The 17,915-nt window shown below is 46.6% G+C and overlaps 1 protein-coding gene across 3 annotated transcripts in view; it reads left to right on the top strand.

Moving 5' to 3' along the window:
- Positions 1-17,527, top strand: part of ABL1 (ABL proto-oncogene 1, non-receptor tyrosine kinase) — a 120,638-nt gene extending 103,111 nt beyond the window's left edge. For all 3 annotated transcript variants that reach the window (XM_028715823.2, XM_028715825.2, XM_028715824.2), the window contains exons 7-11: positions 2,670-2,854; positions 8,140-8,292; positions 8,954-9,043; positions 10,210-10,374; positions 12,482-17,527. In XM_028715823.2, the coding sequence (XP_028571656.1) occupies positions 2,670-2,854; positions 8,140-8,292; positions 8,954-9,043; positions 10,210-10,374; positions 12,482-14,139 (2,251 nt within the window). In that variant the 3' untranslated portion in view covers positions 14,140-17,527. The remainder of the gene's footprint in view (positions 1-2,669; positions 2,855-8,139; positions 8,293-8,953; positions 9,044-10,209; positions 10,375-12,481) is intronic.
- Positions 17,528-17,915: the final 388 nt, after the last annotated feature.

Genomic DNA, 17,915 nt, shown 5'->3' with positions numbered 1-17,915 from the left:
CCTGACTCCAGCAACATTCAGCTTCATTGGATGACCATGAGTCCAAGTATTAGGACCCTCTACCCACAGTCTCCACGCCACACATAATTTAATAAGCTTCCATCATGTCACCTCTTCCTTGCCTTTTCTCTAAACTAAAAAGCTTCCAACACTGCAACCTTTTTTCATAGAGGAGTCACTCTACCCTTTTGGTCATTTTGGTTCTATTTTCTGAAACTTCCAGCTCTATGGTATACTTTTTGAGGTGAACTCTCTTCCATTGTTTTATGAAGGAGTTGAAAATTTGCATGGAAACAATTCCTCCATTCTCTCTTGTGCGTTATGGCTTCTACACCCTTCATTGAGGTTGTTACTTACTCCCCCCTCCACAAACTCCTGATGCAGTGGCTCCTAAACCTTTTCAGGCCACCACCCCCTTGGTTCCATAAACTAATCCCTAGTGCCCCATACCTTACCCTGCCCTGTACAAATCATTATTCAGAATAGCAGTTTTCATGACCCACCAAGGAAGATAATAACACAAAAAAGTTCAGAACAGTAATCATTAACTGCACATTCGTTCAGTTACAACTGCTCAGTTTAATTCAACAAAATGAATGCACTTGATTCTGTAAAGCCAGCTTTTCAAAGTCTGATAATCATTAACACCTCCATTTACACCCTCCTGCTACCCCCTTGCTTCTTAGGGCCCCCAGGTAATCCTGCCCACTTTGAGAACCACTGTTGTAATGTTTGCTTTTTCATCACCAGGTGGATGTGTGTTACCAATAAATTTGGCTCCTTCGCCCAATTAAAATGATTGGTGAAGGGTTGTAGCTTAATGGCAGAACATCTGCTTTGTATGCAGAAGGTCCCAGCTTCTGCGTCTCAGAGCTAGGAATATCCCCTCCTGAACTCCTGGAGAGCATTGACAATACTGAGATAGATGTACCTATAAGCTGATTCAAACCAGCTTCTAGTTTAAATCTCCTTTTCCAGAATCATGAAAATTAGAATCTTTATTTTTAGAGAACGACCAATTTCTCAGGTACAGAGCATCTGCTTTGCATGCAGAAGGTCCCAGCTTCAAGCCCCAGTGGCACCTCCAGATATTGCTGAGACGGTCCCATACCTGAAACCCTGGAGAGAAACTGCCAGCCAGGGTGGGCTATACAGAGCTAGATGAACCAGTGGTCTGATGCAGGATAATAAGGCAACTTCCTATGTTCCTCGGGAGCATCTATTGCTCAGAGCATCTGCTTTTCATGCAGAAGGCTCAAGATTCAATCTATGGCATAACCCTGGGGGCACTTCTAAGAAGGCCCTGTCCTTGGTAGTTACCTGCCTCATTTCATTCAACAGTGGCATTTGGAGCCAAGGTGTTCTTCAAAGTTTTGGTCTTAGAGAAAGGCACTCTACCGTGTAGCTAGTCCCAAGCTGGTTTTTAAAATATTATTATTATTATTATTATCATTATTATTTCAACATACACCGCACTATACCTGGAGGTCTCAGGGCGGTTTACAACAAGACCACAACATAGAAAATCAAACCAAAAGCAGTAACCCAATAACTCCCCCACCAAAAAAAAAATCCACATTCTAAAAGGTTGTAAAGCGTACAAAAAAATCAACATTCTAAATGGTGCAAAGTGTAAAACCAACACTTCAAAGTGGGCCCAGAAACAGATATTGTGCAAAGACCTTTTAAAATTTCCTCAGGCTCTGTAGTTTATAAGTCACCCTGATGATACATTGTAAGGGCAGGGTATAAATCCAAATAAATAAATCGTCTGCCATTATTGATTCCCCCCCCCCTTCCCTCTCACTGAGGGAGTCCTAATGAGCTTCAGAGGAAGTACAGGAGTTGCGGAACACTGTTTGAAAATGACTGTTCTAGATCTCCTTTTATTCTTGACCTCTGCTGGGGAAAATACTTTCCTCGAGGTTGCTTAGTCTGGTGTTCCTTCAAAAGGAAGCTTTAAAAAGTCTCAGTTCTCTGCTAGCATCAGAGCCGTTGGTTGAGAGGAGGCAAATCAGCTGGGAGAAGGTAAACCTGGAGCAGTGACCAAGTGGTGAGCAGAGAGTTCAATCCTTTTGGCTGCGGGGGTCTGCTTTGCCAGGGAAGATGCACACAGCAGGATTGAACCCCTCCTACCCATTCTTGGTGTCACCCAGTGACATCAGCTGATGGACAGTTGGGTGTGCTTTTGCAGAGAAATGGCCTTGTGGGCCAGACTGGGCTCCCTGGCAGGACAGAGGTTCCCCATCCCTGAGGCATATCCCTCATTTTGCCAGTGGGGTACAGTGGGAATATTTGAAGCTCCCTGCAGCAAACAGCCACCGCCGCCAAATTTTAGATGGCAGCAAAGAAGCCACAGCTATCACTGCCATCCCACTCTTACATTCAGTTGGTAGAGCATGAGACTCTTCACCTCAGGGTCGTGGTTTCGAGCCCCACTTTTGGCCAAAAAACGCAGGGTGCTGGACTAGATGACCCTCGTGGTCCCTTCCAACTCTGTCAGCATCAACAGTTGAAACGTGCTTGTGTAAATTTGATGGAGCAGCCTCTGGTTGCGTTGAACTGACTCTTAATGAAAAACAGTGAGCGCATAATGGAACAGAAGTTGTTATCTGCGGTGAAATCTAGAGAGAGATTTCATAGCCCATCTCCCATCACTGCTGCCACAGGGACCTGGCTGCCCGGAACTGCCTCGTTGGGGAGAACCATCTGGTGAAGGTGGCCGATTTTGGTTTGAGCCGGCTGATGACAGGTGACACCTACACAGCTCACGCCGGCGCCAAGTTCCCCATCAAGTGGACTGCGCCAGAAAGTCTTGCCTACAACAAGTTCTCCATCAAATCTGACGTCTGGGGTAAGAGCTGTGTAGCGTGCTTGTGGTGTTCTGTTGTACATGTAAATAATATTGTGTTTGTATATATATAATAATTTTAGATTAATAAAGTGATATGTGGTACATGCATATTAGGTAAACTGAGGGAAGCATTAGGTTGGGGGGCGGGGGAGAGTATGCTCGGAATAGTGAGAGTGAACAGGAAGAGCAGAAGAGCCCTGCTGGATCAGGCTAATGGCCCATCTGGCTGAACATCCTGTTCTCATGGTGGCCAACAGTGAATGGATAAGCGTTTTTAATATTGGTGAGAGACAGTTTGGGATCTAAATGTTGTTGGACTACAGTGCCCATCATCCTTAGCAGGCTTAGCCAATGGTCAGGGATGATGGGAGATGTAGTCTAGCAACATCCGTGGACCCCCCCCCCCCCAAAGGGTGAAGAACACTGGTTCTGACAGACAGTTCAGGGCACTTGGACTCAGGAATTGGATGTGGAAAGAATGACTGGATGTGGATGGGGTAACTACGTTGATTGTAACCAATTTTTGCATGATGGTTTCTGAGATCAAGGGAACAGGTCTTTGTTTGTGCTTGGACGCTACCAGAAACCATTTTGAATCAAGATGACAGGCTGAACCTTTCAAAACTGCAGTGATATCAGCCACAGATTTCAAAACTGCCTGGACTCCCATCATAGCTGTAGAAAAATCCAGTTTTCCAAGGTGGATAATATGCCTGCATTTGTGAAGGCTGTGGATTGTTGTTTTTTTAACATCACATTTTCTCCTCAATCTCCCAAGTGCTGGAGGACCGAGCTGTTAACAAAAGAAATGGCTGGACTAGAACAGTCCCTGGTTGTCTCCCATGTAATGTGTTGTGACACCTCTCAATACACAAGACGGCAGTGGCCTTCCCTTCATGTTAAGAGAGAGAGGGGTGGCTGAAGTAATTACATACAGGTTCCTGAGCTGATGACAAGAGGCTCTGCCTTGCCTAGGGGAATCTCAAGTACCTTTAAAGCACATTTGGAACATATCCCCACCCCCCAGCACCAAAGAATCCTGGGAAGTGTAGTTTGTCAAAGAGGCTGGGTAAACTTCAGTTCCCATAATTCTTTGAGGAGGAAAATGTGCTACAAATCTATGGTGTGTACACAGCTTTCATTTCCTAGGTGGGTTGCAATGCTTGAGGATTTCGTTCAGTCTCCCATCTTTAAGCAAACCAACCTGATTACTGATACATGTATCACATTACAGTGGTGCCCCGCAAGACGAATGCCTTGCAAGACGGAAAACCCGCTAGACGAAAGGGTTTTCCGTTTTGGAGGTGCTTCGCAAAACGAATTTCCTATGGGCTTGCTTCGCAAGACGAAAATGTCTTGCGAGTTCCTGCAGGGTTTTTTTCCTCCCCCCCCCCTTTTCCCCAAGCCGCTAAGTCGCTTATCAGCTGATCCGCTAAGCCGCTTAACAGCTGATCCACTAAGCCGCTAAGCCGCTAAACAGCTGATCGCTAAGCCGCTGATCCGCTAAGCCACTTAACAGCTGATCCGCTAAGCCGCTTATCAGCTGATCCGCTAAGCCGTTTATCAGCTGATCCACTAAGCCACTTATCAGCTGATCCGCTAAGCCCGCTAAGCTGCTAATAGCGCTAAGCCGCTAAGCCGCTAATGGGCTTGCTTCGCAAGACGAAAAAACTGCAAGACGAAGAGACTCGCGGAACAGATTCTTTTCGTCTTGCGAGGCACCACTGTATCCTTCCTTTGGGACAAAGCCATAGCTCAGTGGCAGAGCATCTATCTTGCATGCAGATGTTCACAGGTTCAGTCCCCAATGGTATCTCCAAGTGAAGCTGGGAATATTCCCTGCCTGAAACCCTGGAGAGCCACTGCCTATCTGTGTAGATAGAACTGAGCTAGATGAAACAACGATCAGTATAATGCAGCACCCTATGTTCCTGCTTAAATTGGCCTTTTATTTAGAACTATGAGGACTGGGATCTTGCTTTGTTTCTAGGAGAAGAACTGTAGCTCAGTGACAGAACATTTGCTTTGCATGCAGAAGGTCCCAGCTTCAATTCTCAGCATCTCTGGCTAGGGCTGGAAATGTACACTCTCTGAAACCCCTGGAGAGTAGCTGCCTGTCAGTGTAGACAAGACTGCACTAGGTGGACCGGTGGTCAGATTCACTTTACTTGTGTTTTGCTTCCATTCTTGGAGGAAGTATGCCTCTGAATACTATTTGCTGGGAATCACAGGTGGGAAGAGCACTGTTGTGCTGCTTGCAGACTTCCCTTTGGGGCATCTGTTTGGCCACTGAGGGAACAGAACACAGGACTAGATGGGCCCCTTTTGGCCTGATCCAGCAGCCAGGTTCTTTTCATGCTCTTAGGATAGAAGCAAGAAAGGAGGTCAGAGGGCTTTTTTGGAGTGGCTTAGACTTAGAGAAGGTGAAGGAGAGCTATTTGATTCCCAGAGAAGAAGAAGCATCTCAATAGGAAAGGAGGTTTCAATTAATCCGCCCTGACGTCTCTTAATTGTGCCTTTAACAGGACTTGAAGGAACTTGAAGCGTTTGCACTGGAGACAAGCTAGTAAATTGAAAATTAGGCTAATTCTGCCCTGTCTTATCTCATGAGACTTGTCTGGATTGATGAAGAGGCTTGTTACTCTTCCTTAACGTCTCCGCAGCCGTTCGGCATGGAATGTGAGCTGCCCAGAGCGGGGAACTACCAGAGCGTGTTTTGCTCACGGCTCTCCCACCTCTGGGGAACAAATTTACATGTTGCATTAAAATCAGTTGGGAGTAGGCAAGCCTGGAGTGGGGACTCCTGCAGAGTAGCATTGGGCAGCCTCACCCAAGTGTGAATAATTCTGCAGCATTTTTGCCCCAGGATATGGAGAACACTCCAATCACAGCAGGGGCAAAGGTGTGACAGAGGGACCCACCCATTGCAGAGACTGTGTCAGGACAGCAAATCACACAGAGATGCACCAGGCAACCTCCTCTGTTTCAGAGGCAGCTTCCATAGGCTTTCATTATTTCAGTGGTGTGTTTCTTCTAGCACACTCACAGGAAGGAAACAGGGAGGGGGGATGGGACGAAAATTGAGAAAATAAATAAAAATAAATACCAGCTCAGACTAGTCTGTCCCTATGACTCCAGTGATGTCAGTGGTGCTCCAGGGTTGTAATAAGAGAAAAGACTCCCCCCGCCCTCCGGTAACCTATCCTCTCTTTGATCGGAGATGCTGAGAGTCTGCATGTAAAGGAGTTGCTGCTGAGTGATGGTCCTTCCTCAAAAGAATTATTATTATTATTATTATTATTATTATTATTATTATTATTCATTAAATTAATCTATATATCACTTGTATTGCAAAATGACTTCTAAAGCAATTTACTATAAAATCAGCATATAGTTAAAATATACGCTAAGAGATCCACAGTGGCATTAAAACACCCTTAATTAAAGTATTCAACAAAACATGGAATTACAAAGCACAACAGGTTGGGGTTTTTTTGAAAAATAAGTTAAAACAATAAGTTAAAACTCTTCCTTGTGGAGGGAGAAATGTTAATGTATATAGAACTGTACATATGGTTGATTTGAATATGTTATTATTGATTATGTATACTCAATGTATCGGCCGCCTGGGGGGGTTCACTGTTTGGGTTTTGGTTGTTGGTTAAAAAATAAAGAAAAATAAACGAATAAATAAAGAAAAAAGAAAAAAGACAATAAAATTATAAGTTCAGTTCACCAAAAATGGTGTGTCTTCAGGAGCCGGCAGAACGTCAACACAGATGGGGCCTCTGTGGCATGCCATGAGACTGTGGCCTCCAGTGAAGCAGCCTGCCTCTGTGTTACCACCAGCGGATAATCTTCACCTTTCCCCAGAGGACCCTTTACCTGGAGGGTGCCAAAGATTTGGGCAGAGATGCTCTGCGAGCAAAGTATCTCAATTGAGGTTTATATATCAATCTATTGACAATGACAACAACCCTCTGAGCAATTTACATACAATTATATGTGAACTATTCATTAAAAGCATCAATAAAATCAAACATCATAAATCAGATTGACTTAAAACGCATCCAAATATATACAAAATCAGCAGTTTTACACATTTGAATATGCTTTGGATGCCCCTTTCTTTTGCTTATTAACTCCAACCCAGGGATAGTTTAGATCAGTGTTTCCCAACCTTGGGCCTCCAGCTGTTTTTGAACTACAACTCCCATCATCCCTGACTAGCAAGACCAGTGGCAAGGGATGATGGGAATTGTAGTCCAAAAACAGCTGGAGGCCCAAGGTTGGGAAACACTGGTTTAGATGGCTTCTTTACCTCAGCAATCATTTTGGAGAGATTTGTTTTGGTTTAACTAGCCCTGGTGGTTTCTTCTCCTAGACTTTTCCTTGCCGTGCACGAACCTGGTTTGGGTATGTGCATTGCATGATTAACAGACAAGCTAAGTGTGAAACACACACCATAGCTCTAGTCTATATAGTCCCCGTATTTATTGAGGCAATGCTTCTTCTTTTTCCTTGGCATTAAAAGAAATTTAATGAATGAATGAATGAATGAATAAAAACAATAGTTCAACACAATATAATTGCATGTTAAAATTACGTGCGGTATCCCATGTTAGCCCTAACTCAGAGTAGACCCATTGAAATTGTTGGGCATAACTCATTTCAGTGGGTCTGCTTGAAGTAGAATTTAGTTGGCTACACCTGTATGTGTCTTAAAATTACATTGGTTCCCCCCCCAAACATCAATCCTACTTAAAGTAGACCATTGAAATTGATGGATGTGACTAATAATTATTTTTATTGCATTTATATCCCACCTTTCTCTCCAATGAGCTCAAGGTGGCACACATGGTTCTTCTGCCCCATTTAATCACCACAACAACCCTGGGAGGTAGATGTGGCTAAGAGGCAGAGACTGGCCCAAGGTCACACCCAGTGAACTACATGGTTAAGTGGGGATTTGAATCCTGGTCCTAGTCTGACACTCTTAACTACTACACCACATGGGTCTGCTTTGAGTAGAATTGGCTACAACGATACATGCCTAAAAATCACACTGGGCTTTATCTCCTGAATGTCAATCCTACTTAGAGTAGACCCTTTGAAACTGATGGGACTAATTTGGGTCCATTGATTTCAGTGGGCCTACTCTGAACAGAAGGTAGATACAATCTGTTGTTGTTGTTGTTTATATGTGTTCCCCACATTTGCCATAAGCTCCCATTTAAAGTATCAGTACATTGAAAATGTCTTACAGACTTCCTCTTCCCCTGTAGCCTTTGGTGTCTTGCTTTGGGAAATCGCAACGTATGGGATGTCTCCCTACCCTGGGATCGACCTCTCTCAGGTCTATGAGCTCCTGGAGAAGGACTACCGAATGGAACGACCTGAGGGCTGTCCGGAGAAAGTCTATGAGCTCATGAGAGCATGTAAGGTTTTACTTACTTCTACATCTCAGTGGGTTGCTGGGGTCGGCTGCAGTCACAGAGAAGCAGGGAGCCGCTCTTCACCTGGTCTTCTGCCCTTATTGACCCTTGTAAGAACAAGCTGATAGATGACAGGCCCAGGTGTCCCCTTGAGAAATGTGAGTTAATTGTTATTCCAACTGAAGATGAAAGCATTGCATTGTTTCAGCTGGCTTTAGTTACACTCATTATGTTCTTGTTTATTTTATTTATTGCATTTACGTTCCACCTTTTTTTCCAAGGAGCTCAAGGTGGTGTACATGGTCTGCCCCCCACTCCTTATTTAATCTGCAGAACGTAATCTGTGGCATAGGTTAGGCCGAGAGATGTTGCCTAGCCCAAGGTCACCTTTGAACCCCAGTCTCCCAGGTCCTCATTTAATTCTTATAGTGACCCTGTTAGGTAGGTTAGGCTGATAGCCCCTATCGCTTCACCCTTATGGCTAGGAGGGAGAACTCAAGGAAGTGCACCTTCTCACCCATCAGGGAGTTTGGCTACTCCTCCCAAAGAGTTCTTAACTTGTGAGAATGGGAAGAAACTGCATGGTAGAGAGAGTGGGTTTGCACATGTGTTGAAGGTATTTCACAAAACGCTAACATTCCGCCCTTCCTTTCCTACTTTTCAGGCTGGCAGTGGAGCCCATCCGATAGGCCTTCCTTTGCAGAAATCCACCAAGCGTTTGAAACTATGTTTCAGGAATCCAGCATTTCTGATGGTAGGTGCCATCATGGATAATTCCCGCTCTGTGGGAGGCGAGATAAGTGCTTTGTTTTCTGCATGATTGCTTCATCTGCATAACCGCATGCATTTTATTTTATTTTTGGAGATGTAGTGGAAATCTTCTTTTGATAAGTCAGGGTAGGGGGCCACCAACAGTTCTGGGTCCAGAAACTCAGGCAGACAAAACCCACTGCAGTCAGCTGAAGGCAACCAACCATGTTCTCAGCACCAATGAAAACTAATAAATGAATAGAAAGAATCTACCCAAGTGATGCTGACATAAAAACCTCACATATACACTAAGTAAAAGAATCTAATTTTACTTCCCCCCATCTAAAAATAGAGTCTATGTAGATACTTTTGTAACCCAAGAAAATCTTTAATAAAAACAATTTTAAAAGAAACTCAAGACTAGCACCCAAAATGGACTAGTAGCCAACACAAACACGCACACAGAGATACTAGGCACTGTGTCCCCAACTCTCTCAGCTCTCCAACCCCTTGCCATTCCCCCCATTAACCCCCTAGAGCAGCGGTTCTCAACCTGTGGGTCACCAGATGTTGTTAGACAACAACTCCCATCATCCCTGACCACTGGTCATGGTGGCTAGGAATGATGGGAGTTGTAGTCCAACAACATCTGGGGACCCACAAGTTGAAAAACACTGCCCTAGAGCTTTCCCTCCCCACCCCATGCATCTAGGAAGCAGAGCCAACCAAGGCTGGATCTAGACACATCAAAGAAGCTTTTCCGTTTAAAGTGTTGTAAATTTAAACAGGGAAAACAGGTAGAGAAAACCAGAACTCCACATCACCATCTGGTGGCACAATGTTATATTGCATATACAACACATATAAATCGCTTTTCCTTTACCAGTCTAGCTGAGTCCCAACTTGTATTTTTGTCCCCATCCTCCTTCTCCCTGCTGAGTTTTACAAGGGGCAGCAGCAAGACCTGATAAGGAAGCTGATGGGCAGGGCTGCCCCCTGAGCTGGTTTCAAGGAAGGCTGGGGTTGGTGGGGTGGTGCCTCACTTGTCCTAATAGAATGGCCTGCACTGCAGTAAAGGCTTAATTTCTGTCAGTTGCTAACTCTGGTTAGTGCCTGTTGACTCTTTGCTCTCTCTCCCCCTGCTCCCCACCCCATCCTTGTGTTTTCCAGAGGTGGAGAAAGAGTTGGGGAAGAAAGGAATGAGAAGCGTAGTGAGCACCTTACTACAAGCTCCAGAACTGCCAACAAAGACAAGGACATCCAGAAGAGGAGCTGAATGCAAAGAAGCCAATGAGAGCTTGGAGGCAGGATCCACCAAAGGGCCAGGGGAATGCGGTATGTCCTAGCTCTGGTAGCAAGGTGACTCAAGGTGGCTCCAGGACACTTGAGGCACCTTGAAGAGGCTTGAGGCAGCCTGCAGCACACAAAACAGCTGGGTCAGGACTCCAATGACGATTGGGGTTGCTCCTTCCTAGATTTGATGTGTGTGTGTTTATGAGAAAGAGATAAAATATGGATGTGGTTGTTTTGTGTAGCATTATGAGGATTTTTTGAGAAGTATGCTCATACCAGACCAGGGCACAATCTGGATTTTAACATATATATTTTTTAAAAAAAATAATTGTTAAACAAATTAACAAAATTTATATGCCACTTGATTGTACATGGAACTCCTAAGCACTTTGGCACAAATAACATTAAGCAAACATTAAAATTATTGACAACAGACAAATTTAAAAACAGGAGTTTTTAAAAAATGATTCCAAACGGTGGGTGACACTCAAATTAAAAATACATCCATTTTCTAAATCAGTTAATTTAAAACATCTTAAACAATGAGGGCAAGGCCATCCCCAGAGAGGTGGTGTTAAGGAGGTAGCCCTTGCCCTTGCTTACCTCTGAAGCAGCTGCTGCTGCTGGGGGCGCCCCTGCCCCCATTGGACCAGGCCTTGATATAGCTCCTACTACCCTAGTAGATTGAGCCCAGGTGTGCTCTCAAGCAATCTGGCCAGGCCTCCCTCTGCCAGTGAAATCCAGCTGCTATGGAGGAGGGCCACTTACAGTCTCCGGCTGCTCCACTAAATTGGGCCCCCTTTACCCTGATCCACCAGCCAGGCTCTTTGTGTTCTTATTAGCTGTGGTATTTGGGAAAGATCCTCCATGTCTAAGAGAAATCTACCTGGAAGTGCCATTTGCTAGTGAGGCAATGGCATGGGCCTTACAGCCCTGCTTCTGGGGTTGGATGGGCTGCTGGTCTGATCCAGCAAGGATGGTCTGCCTTCGCTCTTGGAGGTACTATGCCCCCTGGTGTCAGTTGTTTGGAATCCTAAGTGTCCCTGGTGACGCTGGTATGTTGAGATCTTGCTTGTGGGCTTCTCATAGGGCATCTGGTTGATCACAAGTGTATTTCCCAGTCCTAACTGGGAATTGAACCTGGGACCTCCTGCATGTGAAGCAGGTGCCTTACCACTGATCCGTGGTTCCATGTCTTAATGATAAAGAAAGATTCCATTCCTCGTGGTTCTGAATTAAATAGGGGCATAGGAAGCTGCCTTATACACAGAACATTGTTCCATCATGCCCAGTATGGTCTACAGTGACCGGCAGTGGCTCTCCAGGGTTTGAGGCAGCTGGTCTTTCCTAGCCCTACCTGGAGACACTGCCAGGGATTGAACCTGAGACTTTCCACATACATAGCAGGTGCTGTATTGCTGAGCTAAGTTTGCAGTTTGACACTTGAGATTAAGAGGCAGCTACACACAAATGGCCACCCAGCTCCAGAAAGCCTATTCAAATTGGCCTACAGCCCAGAGATTTCTGTTGCAAGTTACTGGAGTGAGAACTTAAGAAGGGCCATGCTGGTTCTTCAGACTCCAAACGTCCACCATCCTCTATTCCAGCATCAGATAACCAGATGCCTCTGACCATGTGCACGACGCAAGGGCACTGGCATGTTGCTTCCCAGCAGCTCTCAGATAAACTGCCTCTGAACAGAGAGGCTGCACCTAACTATCATGGCTAACAGCTGCTGATAAATAAACCTTCCCATTCCTCCATGAACGTGCCTGATCCGCTCTTAAACTCAGTGGTCGTCACTGCGTCTCACAGTAGTAAATCTTTAAAAGTAGCTACTTAAGAGAACGAGCTGAGAAGTCATTTGGTGTCCTTAGATAAGCTGCTCTCTGCCCGCCCCCCGCCAAACAAATCTGCAGCATGGCGCGGGATAATCATGCTGCTGTACCTAATAAGAGTTACTGACATAATTCATGTGAAGCACTTTGAGAGCTTAGAATAAATACCAGGTCTTATTATTATAGCAGTGTAACTTATGCCTGCCACATTTCAAATCAACCTCCAGACAGGCCCATAAGGCGAGGAGATTGGTTTGCCGGTTAAGCAAGTGCTGTCTAATTCTTGACTTTCTATTTTTCCTGCTCTGCAGATCCCGCGGACCACGAGCCAGCAGTGTCCCCCTTGCTGCTGCGGAAGGAGAGGGGCCCTGCAGACGGGGGCTTGAATGAGGATGACCGCTTGCTCCCGAAGGACAAGAAGACCAACCTCTTCAGCGCCCTCATCAAGAAGAAGAAGAAGATGGCCCCTACCCCGCCCAAGCGGAGCAGCTCCTTCCGGGAGGCGGACGCCCATCTGGACCGCAAGGGAGGGGGTGAGGAAGAGGGCAAGGAGGGCAGCAACGGGGCTGCGCTGGCAGACGCCGAGGACCGCGCCAGGTTCCAAGGTGCCATCAGCGAGGCTGGAGTCACCAATGGGACTGTGTCTGGGAACTCAGGGTTGCTGTCGCCCAACCCCTGGAAAAAATCTGGCCCTGCCACCAATAGCCGGCCAGGGGCCAGTGAGGAAGAGAACAGCTTGAACTCTGCCAGCAAGCGCTTCCTGCGATCGTGCTCGGCCTCCTGTGTGCCCCATGGGACCAAGGACACAGAGTGGAAGTCGGTCACCCTGCCCCGGAACCTGCAATCCACAGGGCGTCAGTTCAACTCGTCCACCTTTGGGGGGCACAAGAGTGAGAAGCCTGCCCTGCCTCGGAAGAGGGCCAACGAGGCAAAGGCAGATGTGGTCACCCGGGGGACAGTGACCCCACCTCCTCGGCTGCTCAAGAAGAGCGATGAGGCACCTGAAGACGTCTTCAGAGATGCTGAGTCCAGCCCGGGTTCCAGCCCGCCCACACTGACGCCAAAACTTATCCGGAGGCAGCAGCTTGTGCCTCCCGCCAGCCTTCCTCACAAAGAGGAAGGCATGAAATCCAGTGCCTTAGGAGGTGGGTTGGGAGCAGAGCAGAGCCCCTCTGCCAAAGCTGGCATCTTCCTCAGCAAAGCTCCTGCTGAAGAGCCCCGGCTGAGGAAGGCAAAACAGCCTTCGGAGAAAGACAAGGGGAAGCTCTCCAAGTTGAAACCAGCCCCGCCCCCTCCAGTCTCCTCCTCATCTTTTTCCATAGGGAAAAGCAGCAAGGGGGGTCTTAGCCCGGGACACGAGGAGACACCCATGCCAAAGGGCAAGCAGCCAACTCAGGCCACAGACTCCTCGAGCATTGAGCCCCCCAAGTCCAGTCTGTTAGCAGAGGGGATGAAAAAGCCTGCGATCTCCTCTGTACCAAAGCCCCCATCCGCCACAAAACTGCTGCTGATGGCAGCCTCCGCCTCCTCCACTACTTCTCCCTCATCTGTCCCAAGTGTTGACCAGCCTCCCTCTACGGCCTTCATCCCCCTCATCTCCACTCGTGTCTCCCTGCGAAAGACCCGCCAGCCCCCAGAGAAGATCGCCAGTGGTGCCGTCACCAAGGGGATGGTCTTGGAGAGCTCTGAGGCTCTGCGGACGGCCATCAGCAAGAACTCTGAGCAGATGGTGAGCCACAGCGCCGTCCTGGAGGCAGGCAAGAATCTTTACACTTTCTGTGTCAGCTACGTGGACTCCATTCAGCAGATGCGGAAGTTCACATTCCGGGAAGCCATCAACAAGCTGGAGAACAGCCTCCGGGAACTCCAGATCTGTCCTACTGCAGCCACCGGGGGCCCCTCTGCCACCCAGGACTTTAGCAAGCTGCTCAGTTCTGTGAAAGAAATTAGTGACATCGTCCAGAGGTAGCAGAAGCCACTGGATACCTGTAACTGGGGAAGATGATGGGTTGCTGCACAACTGAGTGCAGATGCAGGACTTGGGGGTGGGGTGGCATGGGTGGGGGTGGAGGGCATCAGTTGGGACTGGCCAAGGCATTTTGTGGCCCGGGGCAGAACAAAACAGCCCCAAAATCATCACACATATTAACTAACACAGGGTGATGTCTTCTGCGCTTGACCCAACTGAAACCAGTGGGTCCCAGGAAATACAATTCAAGGGGTGTGTGAGGCTATGAAGCTCACTGAAGTGAAGCAGGTCTGGATCTGGTCACTGCCGGAACAGGAGGCTTCCCAGGAGATACAAAGGTGCACCACCTGGAGTCCTGTGATGGAAAGAAGTCAATACACAAACAGAAACAGAAAGTGTGCAAGAACAGCTCTCCTCAATTTTAGCCAGGGGTTACACAGGATCCTCTGAGGGTTTCTACCTCCCTCCCTCCCTCTGTGTCACCCTTAAGGGCTCTCAAAACCCTCTGCCTCACCTTGAACCACCCCATCCTATCATGTGTGGGCACAAAGCTGTCTGTTCATTGCAAGTCTAGCCCCTGAACCAGAGACTCATTGAGAGATGGTCCACCCATCCACATCTCTCTCTCCCTCTCCCCCTCTCCCTTTTCTAACCCAGATTCCCTGCTGTCTCGAAATCCTCTTATCTGTGGAGTTCTCGCCTTGAGGGGAAATGACTGAACAGTATTGAGGCTGGCATCATTTCCTTTTATTCCTGTTTAATGTTTCATTTCTTTTGGACTAACCTGTACATTGGAGGCTGTGCTTGATGGACCCTGCTGCCTGGACCAGTTTTCCTGGCCAAGAGGTGTATGGGGGAGGTCTCTTCAAGTTCCTTCCTTCTCTTCTCCCCTGTATGGTGTTTTATTCCATACCTGCCCTTCTCCACTTCCCTGTCATCTGCACCAGATCTCTGTATTTTCCAGTTTGGAACTGGCTAGCGAAGGGGACAGAGGGAGGAGGAGATATTGGCAATGATGCAAAAGCCCTGTCTTGCCAGCAGAACCTGAGCAATTATTATGTCCCTTTGCCCCCATGTTCCCACCACTACCTGTATCCACTGTCAAGGGGTCCTTTATCTTACCTTACCTTACCTTAGACCTGTTCTGGTGGTGAAAAACCACCACCACCACTGCATTCCCATCTCTCCAATAAACAGCCTAGCCAAATTATTTCGAAAATGGCATGATTCAACCAGGGCATCAGTTAAAGCAGGTACCTCCCGAAATGTATGCTGGTGGTAAATTGCTAGCATCTGACTAGAAATTAAAATGGGAGCTGTAAATCTCTCCCCCTCAAAAAAAAAATATGTAGCACTGTCCTGCAAAGAAACAGTTTTGGTGGGTTTTCAGAAATTTGTTAATTTTCATAGAAGTGGGGCTTACTATCAGTATTTAACCAGAGGCAGAAGAGAATTTTATCCTCCCACACTAATTTCCTTCCTGAAGCAAGCTCACTCATTCCCACTGTAGATTCACTTTGTGCTTTCATATTTGGACTACAAAGTACTTTGTTCAGGGCATGGATGGGAAACCTGTGGCCTTCTGGATGCTGTTGAAACTCCCAGTTCTCAGTGGCCAGCATGGCCAACAGTCCAGTGGGGATGGGAGCTGTGAGCCCAACAATGAGGGACTGGCAACTAGTTCTTGTTGGATGCCTGGCCCCTTGTCAGGGATTTTGGAAGTTGTAGTTCAATAATGTCTGTAAGGGCACACAACCACTGACTCTTGATTTAATGAAAATGAACTGCAATCCTTTGTGTTCATAAACCCCTCTTGACAAAGGCTCATCTTACAGTAGCACCGCTCCTAACAAGTGCCAAGAGGGGATTAGATGATTAAATGCAAAAGGTAATTCCCTGCAGATGCCAAACTAGGCATGTCAGGAAGAAGTGTGCAGGAAGAAGGCATGTCACATGCTGTCTTTGTCTCTGTAGGATCCCTCATCCTCCATTAAATAGATAGATATATAGATAAGATAGACTTGGATGGCTTTAAAAGAGGAGTGGACAAATTCAGGGAGCATAAGGCTATTGATGGCTACTTGCCATGGTGGCTGTGCTCTGCTTCCATAGTCGGAGGCAGTAATGCTTCTGATTTCCAGAACTCTTGAGAGGGGAGTGCTTTTGAAATCATGTTCTGTTTGCCTGTTTCCTGTGGGCATCTGGTTAGCCACTGTGAGAACAGGATTCTGGGCGAGATGGCTCATTGGCCTGATCCAGCAGGCTCTTATGTTCTTAGATAAACAGACACGCACAGGGGAGCATTTGATCCCATCTGCACAGAGGGTTCTAAGAGCCAGGAGCAGTTTTATCCAATGAGACATTTGTTGACAGAATCTCCTAATCCAAGAGCATAACTAGCCCCCCTGCCCTTTTGCAAAGCGATTAGCTCCCCTGTCTTGCTGGCTTCCCAAAGCCTTGTCCCATCACCTGCTCACCAGTCTACTGTCACATTTACTGCCCAGGAGGTTTCAATCCCACCTACTGTCTCCTTGGCAAAAATTGTTTTTTTGATCAGCTCAATGCTACTTCACCCTGTTAACTGCAATTTACCACCACTTGATTTTTTAAAAAGTGAGGCTCAAGGAAACCAAAACCGATTATCATTCACCCCTTCCTTCTCTTCTTTTGCCTCTAGTTGTCCTTATCCTCTCTATGTGTCTTCAGCACTAACCACTTTTAAATTACATTGCTGCCTTCCTCTTTGAGGGTTCTTTAGCTGTGATTCCTGCATTGCAGAGGGTTGGACTAGATGACCCTACCAATTCTACGATGCTACGATTTCCTTTTTTATATGTTGGTTATGTCGCTGTGACATTTCTGAGACTCTTTCCTCTCCACTCCACCCACAAAACCCACTCGCACACCGCTTTGCAACATAGTCATAACATGTTTTTTTTGTGACAATAAATATGGGGATGTAAATGCACCCCTGCCGGCTGCCTTTGTGGACCCAGATGTGCATGACAAAAAACAAACAGTAGACCAAAAAAGACTTGCACCCCTAAACACTCACATACACACCCAGAAAAAGATATCTCTCTTTTCCTGTTGGGCTCTACTGTTTCCAGAGGGTACCAATTTCGTTTTTGTGGATAATCTCTTGTTGCCACTATAGATATATGTTTGTAACTCAATATTACACACAGTTTTTGTAGGTCTTTCTGTCTGTTTCGTTTTACAACATGTGAATAGCTGTGTCTCTCTTTGCACCCCCACCCACCCACGCAATAATACTTGCGGGACTTTGTAGTTTTCCTCCCTCAGTTGATGATTGTCCAGTTCAGAATGCGGGGCTGGGGGCTGGAGGATACCTCCCCTCCCCCCTGTAAATGGCTTTCTCTCTCTATCTTTGGCTTTGTGTTTGTTTTTTAAATAATTCCAGATTTTTCTTCCTTAGCGGTTTTTTTTTTTTTTAAATAAATTGATGTCAAAGAAAGGAGGAGCATTTTCTTCCCTGTCAAATGAAGTCAAACTCTCTCCGGTTTCAAATGGATAGGAAGGTTGACACCCTTCAACACCTGACGGTATGCTGCACAGCCTCATTGTGGGATTCAGCATGGAAGCAGCACTTTTATCTCTCTGAATTTCTGGGGAGGGGAGCCTTCTCCCTGCTCAGAAGTCCACACACAAGATGTGGTGAAGCTCCTCCCCAGAAAAAAATTCTCACACATAGAAAGCTAGTGCATCATCGAGAAGGGCAATGCTAGAGCTTTGGTAACCTATCTAATTTTGGG

This window comes from Podarcis muralis, chromosome Z (assembly GCF_964188315.1).
Source record: "Podarcis muralis chromosome Z, rPodMur119.hap1.1, whole genome shotgun sequence".
NCBI lineage: Eukaryota > Metazoa > Chordata > Lepidosauria > Squamata > Lacertidae > Podarcis > Podarcis muralis.
The sequence above is the reverse complement of the archived record's forward strand: the minus strand, read 5'-3'. Positions and strand labels throughout refer to the sequence as shown.